Source organism: Hyperolius riggenbachi, chromosome 1 (genome assembly GCF_040937935.1).
Source record: "Hyperolius riggenbachi isolate aHypRig1 chromosome 1, aHypRig1.pri, whole genome shotgun sequence".
NCBI classification, from domain to species: domain Eukaryota; kingdom Metazoa; phylum Chordata; class Amphibia; order Anura; family Hyperoliidae; genus Hyperolius; species Hyperolius riggenbachi.
In genome coordinates, this window is record NC_090646.1 from 207,665,223 (window position 1) to 207,686,227 (window position 21,005).

At 44.3% G+C, this 21,005-nt stretch overlaps 1 protein-coding gene across 1 annotated transcript in view; it reads left to right on the forward strand.

Moving 5' to 3' along the window:
• Nucleotides 1–21,005, forward strand: part of SCLT1 (sodium channel and clathrin linker 1) — a 281,942-nt gene that overhangs the window by 26,444 nt on the left and 234,493 nt on the right. The window contains exon 2 of the mRNA XM_068279885.1: nucleotides 15,728–15,798. Coding sequence (XP_068135986.1) covers nucleotides 15,762–15,798 — 37 coding nt within the window. The 5' untranslated portion in view covers nucleotides 15,728–15,761. The remainder of the gene's footprint in view (nucleotides 1–15,727; nucleotides 15,799–21,005) is intronic.

Genomic DNA, 21,005 nt, shown 5'->3' on the forward strand with positions numbered 1-21,005 from the left:
GATGAAGTATTGGGCTTGTTTGCTATACAGGTTATTAGTAATTGCATCTAATATCATGTAGATCTGTGGGTTCTGTTAGTAAAGCTTACCATCAGAGAGTGATCTGCGGGTCCCCTTTTTATCACAGGTGCTGCTACCTGTATAGAACAGTGCTGGATATGGAGACAGAAAGGAGAAAAAGTGCACACTGTGATACTAGTAGGTGAGGGCTCTAGGCCCTACAGGAAAGGTCTCACCTGGTTGTCACTATAGGCTTGCCAGCTGTCACGCTTGTGTCCCTCTTATGCTGGGGACCTGACTTGCACGGATATCCTCACGGTCTTGGATTTTGATCCAGTCTGGATTCCACGATGGTTATTTGGTGTGTAAATGTTTTTCTGTGCTAGGCCGGTACGAGCCTGATTCCCCGGCTATGAGTGTAGTAGGAGATAAGAACAGCTAGCAAAGCAAGGCGGTGTTAGCCGCAATGATATGCAAAGGCTGTGTTTGAAATCTTTATTGCGACGTGTTTTCCAGAGGAGCACCCCTGCTTTAGCAAGCATAAATGAATGTAAGTTAGAGACTCTGAATTCTCATAAAATTCAAGTTTTTATTTTAAAAATGTGTTTAACATCATAGCCCTACCTAAAACGCCGCATCCCCGCTGCTGTAATCTCACTAAATTCCCCCCTCCCACTCCCCCACAAAATCCATGACTTTCTTGGTAGTGGATTTTGCTGCTGGAGGAGGCAGAGCTTTCAGCCGCAGTTCTGCCTCCTTACGCGTCAATCAGCCCGGGAGTTAGGGGGGATTTAGTGAGATTACAGCCACAGGGATGCAGCGTTTTTGCTAGGGCTATAATGTTACACATTTTTAAAATAAAAACATGAATTTTATGAGACTTCAGTCTCTCTGTAAGCATTTCTTCAAAACCAAAGCCCAGCAGTTTTTAATCCTTTTCCGATGCAAGTCTCCATCCTGCCAAGCTAAAGTCCATCAGTTGGTGTCTAGACAAATCTTTGCCAGCTCCTGTGTAGTGAAGCCAAAGCTCATAAGGTAGAAGATTCTGCTCCAACCAAAAGAACTGTGAAACTCCAGAATCTGGCAAACCAAGGTGCATAACCTAGCAGGTAGCTAAGAAGAAAACCCCAGCAGTCTGATTGTCTTATTTGATTGAATATGAAAATCCTTGAGGTGGTACATACTGTACTGGGTGTGGGTGTGTGGTGTGTGTGTAAAAATATCCTAAACGTTTATTTTGACCCATTTACCTGTGAGACTTACAACTTGGTGAATATTTTGCAAGTGGAGTTTTTTTTTTTTTTTTCTGTATGTGGTCCTTCACTGGTGTTGCGGTGGAAGAAACTTATGCTGCATACACACTTGAGATAAAAGTCTTTGGAAAAGGCAAGATCACAGACCAATTTTACCCCATTCCATGTAGTATGAGAGCCATACTCTACACAGTCTATTCTATGGAGCTGCACTCCCCATCAGACAGAAATCTTTGCAAGATGCTGTACACATTCAAAAGATCATTATCTGCAAAAGATCTCTTCCTGCAATAGATCCATTCCTGCAAAATGCATTCATAGTCTATGAGATCTGCAGATCATCATACACACCTTGTTTAACAGACTTCATCTGCATATCTGGCAATCATCTGCAGATCTGAAAATCCATCCTGGTGGATCTGATCTGAAGATGATTGCCTGTTAAACAAGGTGTGTATGATGATCTGCAGATCTCATAGACTATGAATGCATTTTGCAGGAATGGATCTATTGCAGGAAGAGATCTTTTGCAGATACTGATCTTTTGCATGTGTACGGGCATCTTTGTGTGCATCTTGCAAAGATTTTATCTGATGGGGAGTGCAGCTCCATAGAATAGACTGTGTAGGTATGGCTCTCATACTACATGGAAGGGGGTAAATTTGGTCTGTGATCTTGCCTTTTCCAAAGACTTTTATCTCAAGTGTGTATGCAGCATTACTGTGATCTCAACAATTGTATAAATGGATGACTAAATCTGATACACTTAAAGAGAATCTGTATTGTTAAAATCGCACAAAAGTAAACATACCAGTGCATTAGGGGACATCTCCTATTACCCTCTGTCACAATTTCGCCGCTCCCCGCCGCATTAAAAGTGGTTAAAAACAGTTTTAAAAAGTTTGTTTATAAACAAACTGGCCACCAAAACAGGAAGTAGGTTAATGTACAGTATATCCACACATAGAAAATACATTCATACACAAGCAGGCTGTATACAGCCTTCCTTTTGAATCTCAAGAGATCATTTGTGTTTCTTTCCCCCTGTTCTCATGCACTGAAGTTTCAGGCTGCTTGTTTCTTCCTGCAAACAGCTTTGCCCTTGTCTGTAATTCTTCAGTATGTGAAAGCCCAGCCAGCTCAGAGGACGATTTATCCAGCTTGTAAAAGATAAGAGAGAAGAGAGAAGCTGCTCTAATCTAAATAACACACAGGGAGTGTGCAGAGAAAGGCCTGGAAGGGGGAGTTCATAGCAGAACCACAACACTGAAGAACTTGGCAGCCTTCCAGACACTGGCCGACAAGTCTGACAGGGGAAAGATACATTGATTTATTACAGAGACTGTAATAGCAGAAAGTGTTGCAGTAAGCCAGAACACATTAGAATAGCTTTTGGAACTTGTAGGATGATAAAAAACAGGATGCAATTTTTGTGACGGAGTCTCTTTAACCACTTAAAGAGGAACTCCAGTGAAAATAATGTAATAAAAAAGTTCTTCATTTTTTCCATAATTATGTATAAATGATTTAGTCAGTGTTTGCCCATTGTAAAATCTTTTAAATCCCTGATTCACATTCTGACATTTATCTAAGGTGACATTTTTACTGTTGGCAGGTGATGTAGCTGCTGCTTGCTTTTTTGACAGTTGGAAACAGCTGTAAACAGCTATTTCCCACAATGCAACAAGGTTCACAGACAGGAGGTACTCAGAGCTTGTTGTGGGAGGGGTTTCACCACAATATCAGTCATACAGCGCCTCCTGATGGTCTGTTAAAGGGAATAGATTTCTCATGTAAAAGGGGTATCCGCTACTGATTGGGATAAAGTTCAATTCTTGGTCAGAGTTTCTTTTTAAGCCCACAGGGTTGTTTATTTTTTGCATCTGAGCAACTTTCACCTCCCATTCATTTGCCAATAACGTTATCACTACTCATCACAATGAATTGGTCTATAGCTTGCTTTTTCCGCCACCAATTAGGCTTTCTTTGGGTGATACATTTTGCTGAGAATTAATTTATTCTAAATTCATTTTAACAGGAATATTAAGAAAGAAATGGAAAAAAAAATAATTTCTCAGCTTTTGGCCATTAGGCCTGGAACCCACTGAAATCCGCAAACGCAAAACGCAACCGCTAGCGTTTTGTCTGAGCGGTTTGCAAGCGGATTCATGCGCGTTTTCGGTCGCGTTTTGCAACAGTGTATATTTTTGCTCAACGGTTGTGTAGCGTTTTGCGTTTCGCGGTTTTATCCTGATTGGTCCTGTGAATTATTTTTAATTTTGTTACAGTGTGCTGGACCGCAAAACGCTAGCAAAACCGCTCAGTTTAGGTTTTGCTGAGCGTTTCTGCTAGCGTTTCAATACTTTACATTGACGCGCTAACGCTCCCAAAATGCTGCAGGTCCTGCGTTTGCGTTTCTGGGAAACGCAAACGCTCCTGTGGAAGTTGCCCCATCCATTAACATCAGCTGAGCATTTTGGCAAAGCGCTAGCGTATCGCAGCGCTGCCAAAATGCTCAAAAAAACGCTCTTGTGGGTTCCAGCCCATATAGTTTGAAATTAATACATGCTACCATGATTAAAACCCATGTATTTTATTTGCCCATTTGTCCCGCTTATTACACCATTTAAATTATGTCCCTATGACAATGTATGGCGCTGATATTTTAAATGGAAATAAAGGTACATTTTATTTTCAATTTGCGTCCATCGCTATTTACAAGCTCATAATTAAAAGAAATTATATTAATGTACTCCTTTGACGTGCATATGTAAAAAGTCCAGACCCTTAGGTAACTATTTATTTTTTTTATTGCCATTTTTTACAATAAAAATTTTACTTGGGTATTTTTTAATGTGGGAGGTAAACAGCTACTTTTAAATTTTCACAATAAAAAGCTGCACACTGATGTTCCCATAAATAAACAAATCTAATATAAAACAAGAGCAGTCCCAGTGTTCTATTAGATGGATAATCTTGCTCCAGCAGTTGGCTAGCATTAATTCCACTTCAGTGAGACACCACCACCACACCCCTAGCAGTGGGCACTCGCCGCATCAAAATGACCCTGTGTTAGATGGGTCTCCAGCGCCTATGGGGTCGTATGGCCACCCTCTGCCTCTCCGAGCAATTCTTGTCCACTATTTCCACCTTTTTCATAAGATCATCACACCTCAAATAAAGGGGTAGAGCCCAATAAAACTCTGTGCCATATGAAAACATCCATGCTTGTGAGTGCAAATTTCTTTTATTAAAAGTTTTTATAGTTTTACGCTATGGTGGTTTCAAATATGATCTTTTTTGAGGTGTGATGATCTTATGGAAAAGGTGGAAATAGTGGACAAGAATTGCTCGGAGAGGCAGGGGGCGGCCATATGACAGAGGGTCATTTTGATGCGGTGAGTGCCCACTGCTAGCTTTTTATTGTGAAAGTGTAGATATTTATATTTGTAGGCAGCGCACCACCGAATTGTATTCACCCTAGCTTTGATATCAGCGCAGTTTTTTTCTAGCTAATTTTTAAATGTTAAAAAATGTATTTATTTAATAAAAAAGTGGATGTGGGTGTAGTTTTACTATTTGGCCACAGTCAAAAAGTCCTGGGAGCGATCGGTCTCTCTCCCAGGAGAAAGATTGAAAACGGGGAACTTTTTGAGCTCAGAAAAACCGCAGCGTCTGATGAGACGCTGTCTGCTTTTCTGCGGGGGGGCTTCGATCAATGAAAAGGATCCATAATCCCTTTCATTGATCGCTGGGCTAACGGGCGGCGGGAACGGCCCGTGGGAGTGCGCGCAGCCCAACTGGACGAGAAAGTGCGTCCAGTTGGGCTTAAGTGGTAAAGATACTCTGTAATTTAAAAAAAAAACCTCTGAGGGATACCTCGGGAGGGGGAAGCCTCAGGGTCCCAATGAGGCTTCCTCCTCCCCTGTAGGTTCAGGGAATCCAGTGCTGGCTCCCCCAACAAGCTTGACAAGGGATGATATAGTTACCTCGCCGGGATCCAGCGCAGGCGCACCTGCGGCTCTTTGTTCAAACTAGGTGGAAATAGCCGAACCCGATCGTAGCCGCCTGCGCGCCTATTTCCGCCTTCCGACTGATCTATTTGGCTGCAGTAGTGTCTGAATCACACCAAAATCAAGCATGCAGCTAATCTTGCCCAGTCTGACAATACTTTTAGAAACACCTGATCTGCTGCATGCTTGTTCAGGGTCTACGGCCAGAAGTATTAGAGGCAGAGGATCAGCAGCATAGCCAGGCAACCGGTATTGCTTAAAAGGAAATAAATATGGCAGCCTCCATATCCTTTTAAGGAATTTTATCAATCCAAATGTATCTGTATAATTTTATGATAGTATCTGAAGTGAAAAAGTTCCCAAAACAAACCGTTAATGGGAACAATTGACAATTACTTTCTAAAACTTCACATGAAAAGATGGGCCCAGACTCCACAAGCACTAGTTGACATTTTGACTGTTCCCCCCCCCCCCCTCCTCCTCCTTGTTCTGCGCAACTTCCTGTTTTCATGTTATTTGGTTTATTAGGCAATAGTAAATTACTGTAGTGCCTAAACTTAGACCTTCAGTCTTAGGGACCGTTTCCACTATCGCAAATCTGCATGTGTTTTCTGCACGCAGATTCGCATAAACAATACGAGTTAATTAGCCTGTTTCCACTTGTCAGGAAAACAGAGCATTTTTCTGTGCAGGAAAGATCTGCACAGCAGAGCCATCAGAATTTGAGAATGTGCGATTCACATACAATGTATTTAATAGGACATTCGCATGAGTTTTCGCTATGCAAATTTTCCATGCAAATTCGCATACATTTTCGCATAAAATCTATGTAAAAGCACACAGGCACTGACATGGTTAAATTCGCATACTTACTAACATACGTGAAAACGTATGCAAATTCACAGTAAAATTTGCGTACGAATTCGCATGCGAATTCGTTTTCCGCAACTATTTCACACTACACAAGTGGAAACGGCCCCTTAACCAGCTGAGCGGTCTGGACAAGCTCAGCTCGTCCAACACCGCCAGCGGCTGCCGCTCAGGCCCTGCTGGGCCGATTTTGATGAAATAAAAAGCAGCACACGCAGCCGGCACTTTGCCAGCCGCGTGTGCTGCCTGATCGCCGCCGCTCTGCGGCGATTCGCCGCGAGCAGCGGCGAAAGAGGGCCCCCCTAGCCGCCTGAGCCCTGCGCAGCCGGAACAAAAAGTTCCGGCCAGCGCTAAGGGCTGGATCGGAGGCGGCTGACGTCACGACGTCGGCTGACGTCGATGACGTCACTCCGCTCGTCGCTATGGCGACGATATAAGCAAAACAAGGAAGGCCGCTCATTGCGGCCTTCCTTGTTTATTCTGGGCGCCGGAGGCGATCGGAAGATCGCCTCCGGAGCGCCCTCTAGTGGGCTTTCATGCAGCCAACTTTCAGTTGGCTGCATGAAATAGTTTTTTTTTTATTTAAAAAAAACCCTCCCGCAGCCACCCTGGCGATTTAATCAGAACGCCAGGGTGGTTAACCAAGGCTTTTTGTACATTATATCTGCTACATAGAATATTATGTCTCAAAATGTCATACTGTTATTTTATTGAGCTTTTGAGCAGAATTCATTTGGAAATTATTCAATAAAAGTGTTAATGAGAAAATAATCATATTAGTAATCTATTAACAGTTCCATTTCTAAAGAGAAATACCTTCCTGAAAAAAATAACAGCTGTCTTCTGACACACTTGTGTGCATGTGCCAAATCACAGAGCTACAAATGAGTGAAATCAACATAGTGCATATGCCCCATCTCCACAGACTGTACATACAGCTCCTGTGGAACTGCAAATCCCAGCTTGTGTACTGTGATTTTAAGTTTTGTACAAAGCAAATCCCTGTTTACATTCATTGAGTCTGAATCCTGGACAGATGCAGCATAAATGTTGTTACAAACTATGGTTAATGATTGAGGTGACACCATATGGAAGGACCATGGTACAGATAAGCAACCTGTTCCTTTCTTGGAAGGAGGGAGGATGAGTGGGAGGAGCCCGCTGTGTAGACAACAGTAGCCTGACAGTTTCACCCATTGATAGGGCAAGATCACTTAGCTCTGATTACAAAACATCTAGGGTTTTATTTAGCTAAAGAAAAGTAGCAAATCCTTTTATAATCTTATCACACTCTTTGGCAATTTTGTTGTTTTGAAAGCATGTTCCAAGACTGGAATCTAGACAGACAATACTCGTGATAGACATGACTGCCTCTGGCCAATGTAATACTTTTAGTTCTCTTCAAAATTGGGACAAAAAGCTACAGCACTTTTTGAATTTCATGAGTTCTTCAAGTGAGTAACAGCTGTTAATGTCTGAAGTGCATGTTGTTGTGTACAGGTATGAAGCACTTCAGTGATTACAGCCTAATTTCATTATATATATATTTTTTTTTCGTCTTGCCACCCACTGCCCTCCCACTTCCCATGGATAAACACCGGTCACCACAATAAATACCCAAATGATCAATTGCTGGATCTGAGCTTTAGTAGTCTTCATAGACCAAGCTCCCCATCCCACCACTGCCTGGCTGTTTCAATCCCTCTCCTGTGCTACATCCTAACTCCATTGTTTAGTACAGAAACGAATGAGGGGAATTGACTAGCTGTTGATGCTCCTTGGACTCTCTCCCTGCCTTTCACTGTGGGTGGGAGAGTCCGTGACAGCCTGTGCCATTCCTCCCTCCCAAATAGTGCAGCAGTTTGGTGGTGGGAGATGCAAAGGCAAATACCTAGGCACAATATCTAACAATATACACTGCAGTCTGTTATTCGGCACCAACGGGTTTGGCTGACGCCGGATAAGTGTGTTTTCTTGTTGATTGATATTCAATGTTAAAAATAGTCCTAACTAATACAGTACTATACCCTACTCTATATACACTGGTGTGGACGTCACCCGAAGCTGAGCGTTCCCTATATAAACAACTTTGCATTGTTGCGTCACTCTACGTCACTGTTGGACTGGTTTACTTTCAAATAAGGAGTGTCTCTAATAGTGTTGGGCGAACACCTAGATGTTCGGGTTCGCGAACGTTCGCCGAACATCGCCGCGATGTTCGGGTGTTCGCGCCGAACTCCGAACATAATGGAAGTCAATGGGGACCCGAACTTTCGTGCTTTGTAAAGCTTCCTTACATGCTACATACCCCAAATTTGCAGGGTATGTGCACCTTGGGAGTGGGTACAAGAGGAAAAAAAATATTTGAAAAAGAGCTTATAGTTTTTGAGAAAATTGATTGTAAAGTTTCAAAGGAAAAACTGTCTTTTAAATGTGGAAAATGTCATGTTTCTTTGTACAGGTAACATGCTTGTTGTCGCCATGCAGTCATAAATGTAATACAGAGAAGAGGTTCCAGGAAAAGGGACCGGAAACGCTAACCCAGCAGCAGCAGCAGCAGCACACGTGAGGGAACAGGAGGAGCCGCAGGAGGAGAAGGCCACGCTTTTTGAGACACAACATCCCAGGCCTTGCATGAGGACAAATAGCGTGCGGATATAGCAATGCTTTTTGCCGCCATGCAGTCATAAATGTAATAAAGATGAGAGGTTCAATAAACAGGGACCGGAAACGCTAACCCAGCAGCAGCAGCAGCAGCACACGTGAGGGAACAGGAGGAGCCGAAGGAGGAGAAGGCCACGCTTTTTGAGACACAACATCCCAGGCCTTGCATGAGGACAAATAGCGTGCGGATATAGCAATGCTTTTTGCCGCCATGCAGTCATAAATGTAATAAAGATGAGAGGTTCAATAAACAGGGACCGGAAACGCTAACCCAGCAGCAGCAGCAGCACACGTGAGGGAACAGGAGGAGCCGCAGGAGGAGAAGGCCACGCTTTTTGAGACACAACATCCCAGGCCTTGCATGAGGACAAATAGCGTGCGGATATAGCAATGCTTTTTGCCGCCATGCAGTCATAAATGTAATAAAGATGAGAGGTTCAATAAACAGGGACTGGAAACGCTAACCCATCACAGATGGTCATTGTTCATGTTACTTAGTTGGGGTCCAGGAGTGTTGCGTAGTCGTTTCCAATCCAGGATTGATTCATTTTAATTTGAGTCAGACGATCTGCATTTTCTGTGGAGAGGCGGATACGCCGATCTGTGACGATGCCTCCGGCAGCACTGAAACAGCGTTCCGACATAACGCTGGCTGCCGGGCAAGCCAGCACCTCTATTGCGTACATTGCCAGTTCGTGCCAGGTGTCTAGCTTCGATACCCAATAGTTGAAGGGTGCAGATGGATTGTTCAACACAGCTACGCCATCTGACATGTAGTCCTTGACCATCTTCTCCAGGCGATCGGTGTTGGAGGTGGATCTGCACGCTTGCTGTTCTGTGGGCTGCTGCTGCATGGGTGTCATAAAATTTTCCCACTCCAAGGACACTGCCGATACCATTCCCTTTTGGGCACTAGCTGTGGCTTGTGTTGTTTGCTGCCCTCCTGGTCGTCCTGGGTTTGCGGAAGTCAGTCTGTCGGAGTACAACTGGCTAGAGGAGGGGGAGGATGTCAATCTCCTCTCTAAAGTCTCCACAAGGGCCTGCTGGTATTCTTCCATTTTGACCTGTCTGACTCTTTCTTCAAGCAGTTTTGGAACATTGTGTTTGTACCGTGGATCCAGAAGGGTATAAACCCAGTAATTGGTGTTGTCCAGAATGCGCACAATGCGTGGGTCGCGTTCAATGCAGTCTAGCATGAATTGAGCCATGTGTGCCAGAGTCCTGCCAGAATCCTCATCATCCTCTTGTGAGCGTTGTGATAGTTGTTGTGATGCATCATAGTCGTCACCTTCTTCCTGGTCTGCTTCTGCTGACCATTCGCTCTGAATTGTGGAAGTCCAACGTGCACCGCTCTGGCCCTCGTCAGTGGTGGCAGGAAATTCCTGCTCCAACTCCAGCTGTTCCTCCTCCTCTTCTTCGTCATAGCTGCTGGGGCCAGCGTTTCCTGAGGCACATGGCCTGATGTTGGTACCATCACGCTGATCGTTTTCTCCCTCAGATTCCCCCAGTTGCATCATGACAGCTGTTTCCTTGATTTTCAACATCGACCTCTTCAGTAAACACAGCAGTGGTATGGTAATGCTGACTGAAGAGTTGTCACTGCTCACAAGCAACGTGGATTGCTCAAAATTTTGGAGGACTTGGCAGAGGTCCAACATGTTGGCCCAATCGGATCCACAGAAGCTTGGCAGCTGTCCGGATGCGCCTCGGTACTGCGCCGTCATGTACTGGACCACTGCACTCTTCTGCTCGCAAAAGCGGGCTAGCATGTGCAGCGTAGAATTCCAGCGCGTAGGGACATCACACAGCAAGCGATGGTGGGGGAGATTGAAGCGCTCCTGCATCTTAGCGAGTGCCCCCGAAGCAGTACTGGAATTTCTGCAATGTTTGGCCACTCGTCGCACCTTCAACAGAAGATCGGCCATGCCTGGGTATGTCCTCAGGAACCGCTGAACTACTAGGTTCATCACGTGCGCCAGGCAAGGGATGTGTGTCAGCTTAGCCAACCTTAAAGCGCGAATGAGATTACTCCCATTATCACACACAACCATGCCCGGTTTCAGGTCCAGCGGTGCCAGCCACAAATCCGTCTGTTCCTTTATTCCCCTCCAAATTTCCTCCCCTGTGTGCTGCTTATCCCCAAGGCAGATCAGCTTCAGCAACGCTTGCTGACGCATGCCAACAGCTGTGCTGCACTGCTTCCACGATCCTACTGCTGTTGGGTTAGCGTTTCCGGATGAGGTACAGCTTTGAGATGCGTTGGAGGAGAAGGAGTCAGAGAGGTAGGTGCTGCTGTTGTTATCCAGTGGGAGGGACGGCGGTGCAGCTGTTTGCGGCGTGGGCAACACCCGCGCCGTAGCAGGTGAGGAATCGCTGCCAGGCTCCACAAGGTTCACCCAGTGCGCGGTAAGGGAGATGTATCGACCCTGGCCGAACGCACTCGTCCAGGTGTCAGTGGTGAGGTGAACCTTGCAGGCAACGGCATTCTTCAAGCTTCGGGTTATCTTGCTGACCACGTGCTCATGCAACTCAGGCACTGCAGAGCGCGCAAAGTGGTAGCGGCTGGGAACCACGTAACGTGGGATGGCCACTGACATCATGCCCTTGAAGCTGTTTGTCTCCACCACTCGATATGGCAGCATTTCGCAGGCCAGAAGCTTGGCTATGCTGGCTGTTACTGCCACGGCCTGGGGGTCATTTGCTGGCAATTTCCTCTTGCGCTCAAACATCTCCGACACAGACAACTGAACCGTAGCGCTGCACACGGAAGGGCTGTTGGTTGTTGTGTTTGATGAACATTGGGAGACCTCAAGAGCACTACTCCGGAAAGTGACAGTGTCAGCGTCGTCTGATGTTTGTGAATGTTGTGAACCACGCAATGGCTGGGCTACTGCTGCTGCTGAGGCGGGTCTGGTGGTGAGTCTGGTGAACCCAAGGGAGGCAGTGTTGCTGGTACCCTGTCCTGCCGCGTTTGCCCACAGAGTGGGATGTTTGGATAGCATGTGGCGGCTCATGCTGGTGGTGGAGAGGTTGTTAATACTTTTCCCCCTGCTCAGGCGGGTCTTGCACACCTTGCAAATCGCCATGGTAACATCCTCAGTGCAGTCTTCAAAGAAAGCCCAGACTTTGGAGCACCTGCCTTGCTGGCGATTTCTGTTTGCTCCTCTTTTGCCTCTCACTTGAACTTCCACGCTTGTGGTGCCTGAAATTGCGCGCCGCCTACCTTGTGGCACAAGGCGAACTCGTGCAGCAGTGGGTTCTTCAACAGACTCATCTGTGCTGCTGCTACGACGGCGATGTTCTCGTTCACAAACAAAATCTGGGTCTCTGTCCACATTGCCCATACCCTCCTCATCCATCTCCTGAAACTCGTCATATGTCATTGTGGGGGCCGCCGCCGTGGAGTAGAGCTCCCCAGAACAACCTCTGCGCAGCTCACTCCAACGTCGTCTTCCAGATCTTGTCGGCCGACCTCCTGCAATTGCAACCCCTCCTGCCCAACTTGCTCTGGGATTTGGGTTTCCGAGTCCTCCTCGGACTCGCCTTGTATTTCAGTGCGCGGTGCATTTCCCACAGTTAATGGTTGTGAATCCGGGCACAACATTTCTGGCTGTTCCTCCATTGACCTTTGAAAGGTGGAAGTTTGTTGGGCTGGGAATAGCTCCTGCGAATACCCCATTGTGTCCTGAGGTAATTCATCGGACTGGTTATCTGGCAGTTGTGTGTGTGGTGTTGCTGCCGGTTGTGTCAGCTTTGTGCCCACTGGCTCCTTGTAACTGGCTGAGGACTCGGACCTCGTGCGTGATGTGCTGGTGCTGCTTAACCCACTGCTGGACGCTTGAGAGGTCATCCAAGTAATTATCTGGTCCTGTTCTTTTGGATTTGTGAGGGTTGTTGTCCTGGACAACATGGGCGGTATTGAGTGGGTTTTCTTGGGTGCTCCCCTGTGGCCTGTACGTGAACCGTCAGGGGAAACACCTCTTCCCTTGCCCCTCCCTCTTTCACCGGATTTCTTCCTCATTTCACTTATCCTTAAAGTACACGCTGACTGGCAGCAGTACAGTGGCAGTACAGAAATGCTATACAGTACCGCTATTCCCAGCAGCGACACAGAGCACAATGCTATACAGTGGCGGGTGAGCGGTGTACCACTATTCCCAGCAGCGACACAGAGCACAATGCTATACAGTGGCGGGTGAGCGGTGTACCACTATTCCCAGCAGCGACACAGAGCACAATGCTATACAGTGGCGGGTGAGCGGTGTACTACTATTCCCAGCAGACACAGAGTGGCAGTAAACAGAATGCTATATAGTGTGGCTGAGCGAGGTACACAGAGTGGCAGTAAACAGAATGCTATATAGTGTGGCTGAGCGAGCGGTGTACTACTATTCCCAGCAGACACAGAACAGTAAACAGAATGCTATATAGTGTGGCTGAGCGAGGTACACAGAGTGGCAGTAAACAGAATGCTATATAGTGTGGCTGAGCGAGCGGTGTACTACTATTCCCAGCAGACACAGAACAGTAAACAGAATGCTATATAGTGTGGCTGAGCGAGGTACACAGAGTGGCAGTAAACAGAATGCTGAGCGAGCGGTGTACTACTATTCCTAGCAGCGACACAATGACTGGGGGGACCCTGGCTAGCGTGGCTGGAGCGCGAACTACCCTGCCTGCCTACCCAAAGCTAAACCCACAGACAAATGGCGGAAATATGACGTGGTTCGGGTATTTATTTACCCGAACCACGTGACAGTTCGGCCAATCAGAGCGCGTTCGGGTCCGAACCACGTGACCCGTTCGGCCAATCACAGCGCTAGCCGAACGTTCGGGGAACGTTCGGCCATGCGCTCTTAGTTCGGCCATGTGGCCGAACGGTTTGGCCGAACACCATCAGGTGTTCGGCCGAACTCGAACATCACCCGAACAGTGGCGAACACTGTTCGCCCAACACTAGTCTCTAATTTTTTAACTACTCAGTGTACATAATAAGAACTTTGTATTAAATGTTAAAATACAGTAATTAAAAGTATATTAACCTTGAGAGAGCCATGGAACCCAGTCTTTAAGCACAGCAGAGCCCACAAACAGCCTAAAGGTTCGTATACACGCCCGATAAAGATTGTTTGTTACGAATGATTCGTGACGTTTACACGATATTCAAATTAGACGGAAAAGATCGTTCATAATGAACGATTGTGTACACACGTGAACGATATAAGTATAAAGTACTGAACGACGAACGATAAAAAAATGCGTGCGCAAATGGAAGTGACGTTATGACAGGCAATAAGTACATGCGTACTACTCCACAGATAATAATTATCGAACGATCTTTGTACACACTGCAACGGTTGAACGATTATATTTCGAAAAAATCCGCCGGGAAAGATCGGTGGGATTGAACGATAACGGTCGTTATCGTCCAAAAAAACGATCGTTGGAAAATTTGGAACGCACGATTATCGGTCCGATTGTCGTTATCGTTCGTTTTCGTACGTGTGTACTCAGCTTAAGAAGTAGTGATGATCAATGAAATGCAAATATTTCTGAGTTTATGCAAATATACAACTTTAAAAATGGACCAATCAATTTAAACATGGGTTTAAATTGATTGGTCCATTTTCAAACTGAGAAATTTGCATCTCATTTATCATCTCTACTAATGCTTCATACACACTTGAGATAAAAGTCTTTGGAAAAGGCAAGATCACAGACCAATTTTACCCCATTCCATGTAGTATGAGAGCCATACTCTACACAGTCTATTCTATGGAGCTGCACTCCCCATCAGATAGAATCTTTGCAAGATGCTGCACACAAAGATGCCCGTACACACTCAAAAGATCATTATCTGCAAACGATCTGTTCCTGCAAAATATCCATTGCTGCAAAATGCATTCATAGTCTGAGATCTGCAGATCATCATTTACACCTTGTTTAACAGACGTCATCTGCATATCTGGCAATCATCTGCAGATCTGAAAATCCATCCTGGTGGATCTGATCTGCAGATGATTGTCTGTTAAACCAAGTGTGTATGAGTATCTGCAGATATCATAGACTATGAATGCATTTTGCAGGAATGGATCTTTTGCAGGAACAGATCTTTTGCAGATAATGATCTTTTGAGTGTGTACGGGCATCTTTGTGTGCAGCATCCTGCAAAGATTTTATCTGATGGGGAGTGCAGATCCATAGAATAGACTGTGAAGGTATGGCTCTCATACTACATGGAAGGGGGTAAAATTGGTCTCTGATCTTACCTTTTCCAAAGACTTTTATCTCAAATGTGTATGAAGCATAAGAAGTTTTCTTTCTTCACTGTGAGTACTGCCAGCGATTTGTGCTGGTTGGTTGAGACTGCTGCTAAGTTGCATTTCAGATAACGGGACTCTACTGTATGTTTATTTCTTTTATAATACAATACATTAATGTGTGCTGACCTGTGGCAGCTGCCCTTTGGCACACCAGTAAATTCACCTATAGATATTTGTAGAACTACAGCTGGTCTTTAGATTCCATGGACTTCCTTCTGATTTGTTCTTTATTTTGCTAAGCCTTGTGCTTAATAAGGATTATTAAGTCATGAGAGACTTCATTTAGTGAAAGTAACTATTCTCATTGAGATTACAGTTCTTCAATGCTGAGGGAAGATTTGTTGCCATCAGCTTCATAATTACAATGGTAATTATTTGAAACAGAAGGCAAGATGTTAATGCTTTTACATTTTACTAAGTGCATTACATTTTTTCCAGTATTAGAAAAATTAAGTACTGCTGATTTGTTAATCAATCTTGGAGCATTTTCAGACCATCAATTATGTAATGCTCATCTATTTTACACATTGAATATTTGCATTATTAATAGTTAAAGTAAAGAAAAATGTCAGCTCTGGTTTTTATTTTTACTGTTATTTACCAGGTCAAGAACGATTCTGCTATTAGGAAGGTGCAAAATGGACGCTATAGCTAAAGACTTTCTTAGAGACGAAGGTAAGAGAATACAGTTTATTACAAGCAAATGTATGGCCATTGGCCATTGCACTGCTTATAGGATAGGTTACAGTGGGGGAAATTCGGACAGACACGGGTGGGTATGGGCAAGTTTAAGAATAGTAATACTAAGGATGATTGTATATGGAAGGAGAGCATAAGGATTAAGTGTTGAGGAAGTTTTTAGTTTAAAAAAAAAAAAAAAAAAAGTGTCGCTTATTGTAGAGACTGTGAGTGACATATGTGAAACAATACATGCTTAAAGATAATTAAGAGGAATGTGTGAACATTTGTTAAAGATAAAATGTAAAGTTGTTTCATCTTTTTTATGTTTATTAATATTAGTAGACTAATTCATTTTTTTGCATTAGTTGAGCAGGGTGTTTACTGATTACATTTAAAAAGGTTACAAAATAATTTGTAAGTTGAGAGAATATACAAAAGTTATTTGTAGTGTACCGAGGCAAAATAAACACACACACACACACACACACACCACACACACCACACACACCACACACACCACACACACCACACACACCACACACACCACACACCACACACCACACACACACACACACCACACACACACACACACCACACACACACACACACCACACACACACACACACACACACACACACACACACACACACACTACACACACACACCTACACACACACACCCACACACACACCACACACACACACCACACACACACACCACACACACACCACACACACACCACACACACCACACACACACCACACACACACACACACACACACACACACACACACACACACACACACACACTATACACAGATATTTGCCTGAGAAGGATCCTGCAGATGCTTCCCACGTCCTCCTGCCCACCATCAACCGCACTCATCTTACCCAGTTTAAGGGAAACCTGAGATGAGTGACATATGGAGGCTGACATATTTATTTCCTTTTAAACAATGCATGGCTGCTGTGCTGACCCACTGCTTTTAATACTTTTAGTATGCAGAGGTTTCTGACAAAAATCTGGCAAGATTAGGTGCATGCTTGTTTCAGCACCATGGAAGATGCTGGCGCTATATAAATCAATAATAATGTGTGTGTGTGTGTGTGTGTGTGAATCAGACACTACTGACCAGAAAGATCAACAGGACTGCCAGGCAACTGGTGTTATTTAAAAGGTATTAAAGGGAACCCGAGGTGAGAATAATATGGAGGCTGCCATATTTATTTCCTTTTAAGCAATACCAGTTGCCTGGCTGCCCTGCTGGTCCTCTGCCTCTAATACTTTCAACCATAGACCCTGAACAAGCATGCAGCAGGTCAGGGGTTTCTGACAATACTGTCAGAGCTGGCAAGATTAGCTGCATGCTTGTTTCTGGTTTAATTCAAGTTCACTACTGTAGCCAAATAGATCAGCAGGACTTCCAGGCAACTAGTTTGTTTAAAAGGAAATAAATATGGCAGCCTCCATATCACTCTCACCTCGGGTTCACTTTAAATAAGGTAGCCTTAGTATGTCTCTCACTTCAGGTTCCTTTTTACTGGTAAATTGATCTCACTCATGAGCAGCACAGAAAGCTGTACAATTTCAACATCATGCTTAAAAGGAAACCTAGCAGGCAAGTTGTGTTTCCTTAACCACCTTAGCGGTATGGACGAGCTCAGCTCGTCCATTACCGCCAGAGGGTGCCGCTCAGGCCCTGCTGGGCCGATTTTTATGAAATAAAGAGCAGCACACGCAGCCGGCACTTTGCCAGCCGCGTGTGCTGCCCGATCGCCGCCGCTCTGCGGCGATCCGCCGCGAGCAGCGGCGAAAGAGGGTCCCCCCAGCCGCCTGAGCCCTGCGCAGCCGGAACAAATAGTTCCGGCCAGCGCTAAGGGCTGGATCGGAGGCGGCTGACGTCGGCTGACGTCCATGACGTCACTCCGCTCGTCGCCATGGCGACAGGAGAAGCCAAACACGGAAGGCTGCTCATTGCGGCCTTCCGTGTTACTTTTGGCTGCCGGAGGCGATCAGAAGAACGCCTCCGGAGCGCCATCTAGTGGGCTTTCATGCAGCCAACTTTCAGTTGGCTGCATGAAATAGTTTTTTTTTTAATTTAAAAAAAACCCTCATGCAGCCGCCCTGGCGATCTTAATAGAACGCCAGGGTGGTTAAAGGAAACTGAGCGCTAGATCCATGTCTTTAAGCCACATGTAAATATACGAATCAGGGCAAGTAGTCATCGCATGATTAATATTTTATTAGACCTATAATTTTAAGAACGCAGTCAATGAAGGCGAAATATAAAAACTGATATTGTACTTTTTGTATTTTTCATTATTTTGGAATTGGGTTTCCAGAGCAGTTTCTGACCATTTTAGCAACCCTAAAAAGACACTTCCAACACCATATCATATTGCCCCCAGCCCATGACCACACCCCCTTTTGAGTAATATCCTGTGGTTCCCAAGCGATGCAAATGTTTTCCTTTCATGTGTACCACATTACATGTGCTCTTTACATTAAGTTATGTTACCTTTATATAACAAATCCTACTAATATAATAAATGGGAAAGTTCGGATGTTTGGATGTTTGTTACTCGATCACGCAAAAACGGCTGAACGGATTTGAATGAAATTTGGCACACACATAGTACATTACCTGGAATAAAGTATAGGATACTTTTTATTCCCAAAACCAAAAAGAGACAAATACAAATTTCACTGGAAAATGTAAACTGCAGACATTCTTACACTGTTACACTGGAGGTGTGTTTAGCTTCTAAGGGTAGAATGGTTAATTTGCATATATTCAGCAGTGATGCCCTGGGAGACATCTCAAGCTCACTCCAACCTGAATTATCGCAAATTATTTCTGTTTTAAGAAAGCAAACTTTTGTTTTTCTTAACATCTTAGTAAGGGGGCTTTTAGGACCATTGTAGTCTCTTACACACTCTGAGTTCTGGGTCACCGTGAGTCTGCTGGGTAGTCTGTACCTCTCGGTGTTACAAGCCCTACTGCATAGAGCCAAATTAATCCATGCCATGCACTGATGAAGATCCAACAATCTAAAACAGTCTGTATGCATGTTGGATTATTATGGCTCTGTACAAATTAACAAGCTGACACATCATTGCATTCCAGCAGTTGTGGAGGTGTGTTTAGCTTCTAAGGGTAACAGTGGTTAATTTGCATATATTCAGCAGTGAAGCATTGGGAAACATCTCAAGCTCACTCCAACCTGAATTATCGCAAATTCTTTCTGTGTTAAGAAAGCAAACTTTTGTTTTTCCTTACACTGTTAATGGTAGGGTTCTCAAACTTTGCACAGTTGGTCAATTTTCAAGGGGAATATTTCTGCCATTCTTGCACTGTTAATGGCACAAGCCTCAAACCTGGTATAGTTGATCATTGGGTGACTGGGGTTCAGTTTCAGAAAAGGGGTGGAGCCACAAAGAGACAATCAGATTTGTTTCATTCCAATGCAAATTATTGTTGCCAAACACCGCAAAGCTCACAAACTTGGTAATTGAGTAATTGATTAATTGTGTGTTAGGGTTAGGAAAGTGGGCACAGCCAACACCAGCCAAATACATAAGCGGGCAATGCAGGGTCATAAGTGGGCGGAGACAAATGCAAATTTTGCTGGGAAAATGTAAACAGCAGCCATTCTTACACTGTTAATGGTCGGGTTCTCAAACTTTGCACAGTTGGTTACAGGGTGACTGGGATTAATATTCATAAAAGTGAGTGGAGCCTACAAAAACAATCAAAAACTACCTATTGATTTTTCAGGGGAATATTTCATTGCTGCCATTCTTGCACTGTTAATGGCACAAGACTCGAACCTGGTACAGTTGATCATTGCGTGACTGGGGTTTAAATTTATATAAGGGGGTGGAGCCCCAAACAGCCAATCTGATTTGTTTCATTTTAATGCAGGTTATTGATGCCAAAGACCGCAAAGCTCACAAACTTGGTCATTAAGTAATTTTGTGTTAGGGTTAGACAAAGTGGGCAGAGCCAACACCAGCCAAATACATAACTGGGCAATGCCAAGTCATCAGTGGGCGGAGACAAACACAAATTTCACTGGGAAAATGTAAACTGCAGCCATTCTTACACTATTATTTGTAGGGTTCTAAAACTTTGCACAGTTGGTCACTGGGTGACTGGGATTAATATTCAGAAAAGTGGGTGGAGCCTACAAAAACCAATCACAAATTACCTATTGATTTCCAAGGCAAATATTTAATTGCTGCCATTTTTGCACTGTTAATGGCACAAGCCTCAAACCTGGTACAGTTGATAATGGAGTGACTGGGGTTAAATATTTAGAAAAGGGGTGGGGCCACAAACTGTGAATCAGATGTGTCTCATTTCAATGAAAATTATTCATGCCACAGACCACAAATCTCACAAACTTGGTCATTGACTATTGACAATTGTGTGTTAGGGTTAGAAAAAGTGGCCACAGCCAACAGCAGCCAAATACATACCAAGGAAATATTAGGACATCAGTGGGTGGAGAAAAATACAAGTGTCACTGCTAGAATGTAAACTGAAATTTGGCACACACATAGTACATTACCTGGAATAAAGTATAGGATACTTTTTATTCCCATAACCAAAAAGGGGGCGGAGACAAATACAAATTTCACTGGAAAATGTAAACTGCAGCCATTCTTACACTGTTACACTGGAGGTGTGTTTAGCTTCTAAGGGCACAATAGTTAATTTGCATATATTCAGCAGTGATACCCTGGGAGACATCTCAAGCTCACTCCAACCTGAATTATCGCAAATTCTTTCTGTTTTAAGAAAGCAAACTTTTGTTTTTCTTAGCATCTTAGTAAGGGGGCTTTTAGGACTATTGTAGTCCCTTACACACTCCAATGAGCTCTGGGTCACCATGAGCTTGCTGGTTAGTCTGTACCTCTCGGTGTTACAAGCCCTACTGCATAGAGCCAAATTTATCCATGCCATGCAGTGATGAGGATCAAACAATCCAAAACAGTCTGTATGCAGGTTGGATTATTATGGCACTGTACAAATTAACAAAATGACACATCATTGCATTCCAGCAGTTCTGGAGGTGTGTTTAGCTTTTAAGGGTAACAATGGTTAATTTGCATATATTCAACAGTGATGCACTGGGCGACGTTTTAAGCTCACTCCAACCTGAATTATCGCAAATTCTTTCTGTTTTAAGAAAGC